Consider the following 1,911-nt stretch of genomic DNA (forward strand, 5'->3'; position numbering starts at 1 on the left):
CGGAGCACCTCGTGCATGAAGTCCTGGAATACGGAGGGGGCGTTGGCAAGTCCATAGGGCATGACCAGATACTCGTAGTGGCCAGTAGGGGTCACAAAGGCAGTCTTCCGTTCATCCCCCTCACGTATTCGGATGAGGTTATAAGCACGGCGGAGGTCCAACTTAGTGAAGATGGTGGCCCCACGGAGATGCTCAAGGGCACTTGGGACAAGGGGAAGAGGATATCGGAACTTGACTGTGATATTGTTCAATGCTCGGTAATCGATACAGGGCCTCAAGCCTCCGTCCTTCTTGGCTACGAAGAAGAAGCTTGATGCAGCAGGGGAGTTAGATAGACGGATGTAACCTTGACCCAGTGCCTCCTTGATGTATTCCTCCATGGCCTTCTGCTCAGGAAGCGATAGGGAATAGATCTTTCCACGAGGCACTGGCTCACCCGGAATGAGATCGATGGCGCAGTCCCATGGCCAATGTGGTGGTAAGTGGGAGGCTCGGTTGGGACAAAACACGTCTCTGAAGAGGGCATAGCAGGCTGGAATTTCCAAGGATTGCTTCTCAATGGAGGTGGAATTCACGGAAAGGGCCTCGGGGAGTTTGTTTGGAGGAGAGGGAGTCCCGGGGAAGCAGTCTGGGAAGCAGTCCTTGCCCCACTTCAGGACTTCTTCCGTCTTCCAGGATAGAATGGGATTGTGCTTTACCAACCACGGGCGCCCTAAGATGATGTCCGCAGTAGACCCCTCCAGAACCAGAAGATGAATGTCCTCCGAGTGAAGGAGGCCCAGACGAAGAGTGATGGGTCCCACATTGTAAGATGTAACCTCAGAATTCTGAGAAAAAAGTAACAATTCTCAGTTTATGTCTTGCAATTTCAGTTCTATTTTTGTCTTTTTTATATCATTACATTTTTTATCTTTTTACATCAATATTAAAATTTTTAATGTTGTCTCTTATTTATTTTTATTTATAGTTACAATTGAATTAGTAAATTATTTCACGTCCTATTTTATGGCTTTCAAGTGTTTATTTTGTTATTTAGTTTAAAACATTTTTTAAAGGTTTTTTTTGTTGTTACAATTTTAGACTTTACATCTTAATTCTATATTTTGTTCGTGCTTTTTTGAATCAATAAATGTTTACATTTTTTCATCATTTTCTGCTTTTGTACTACAGTATAATTAAAAAAAAATTAGTAATCGTTTTTAATTAGTAAATTATTCTTGCCCTATTTTTATAGCTTTAATTTTGGTATTTAGTTTTTTTAAAGTTACATTTTATGCATTTTCAATTCTAATTTTTATTTAAACATTTTTTAAATGTTTGACTTTGTTTAATCATTACTTTGTTTTTGTGCTGTATTTACTTAGCATATTAATAGGTATCATTAAATTAGTAAATAGATTTTTTCTTTCTTATTTTCATTTTATGAATTTGGGTTTGTGTCTGATGGTGCTGAGTCAAATCAAATACTCTGCTCGAGGCCCGAACAAGAGGACGATTGTGAATCCAGGGAACATGAATAACATCCTAATGAGAGTTTTCTCACACGTCTTCTCTCTCCTCCGTCTGTACAGGAGCAGACAGTCTCTGAAGGTCAGAGAGCATAAAGTCCTGGGTCCGTATGTGGACGGTCTGTCTCAGCTGGCTGTGATGAACTTCGAGGTGAACATGACTCTCCTCAACTCCGTTTCAAATGTTTCACTGAAGTATCAACTTTGTTTCAGATGTTTCTCCCAGAATTCTAAAGAATGCTTTTGTCTCACGTTATCATATAGGCCTTGTTCAGACAGGCAGCACAATCTGTAAAGTTCTTTGTAGTTCAAACAGCAAAAAAAAAAAAAAAAAAAACCTAGCAACCACACAATGCCCTAGCAACCACCCAAAACATTTTGGCAATCACATAGAAAATTTTCA

General features: G+C 40.0%; 1 protein-coding gene across 1 annotated transcript in view; it reads left to right on the forward strand.

The window, feature by feature from the left end:
* Positions 1-1,443: 1,443 nt before the first annotated feature.
* Positions 1,444-1,911, forward strand: part of LOC107569058 (kinesin-like protein KIF13A) — a gene marked incomplete at its 3' end in the record, with an annotated part of 3,265 nt that continues 2,797 nt past the window's right edge. Inside the window, exon 1 of the mRNA XM_016255061.1 lies at positions 1,444-1,659. Coding sequence (XP_016110547.1) covers positions 1,444-1,659 — 216 coding nt within the window. The remainder of the gene's footprint in view (positions 1,660-1,911) is intronic.

This window comes from Sinocyclocheilus grahami, unplaced genomic scaffold, assembly GCF_001515645.1.
Source record: "Sinocyclocheilus grahami isolate Dianchi unplaced genomic scaffold, SAMN03320097.WGS_v1.1 scaffold1307.1, whole genome shotgun sequence".
Classification (NCBI taxonomy): Eukaryota; Metazoa; Chordata; class Actinopteri; order Cypriniformes; family Cyprinidae; genus Sinocyclocheilus; species Sinocyclocheilus grahami.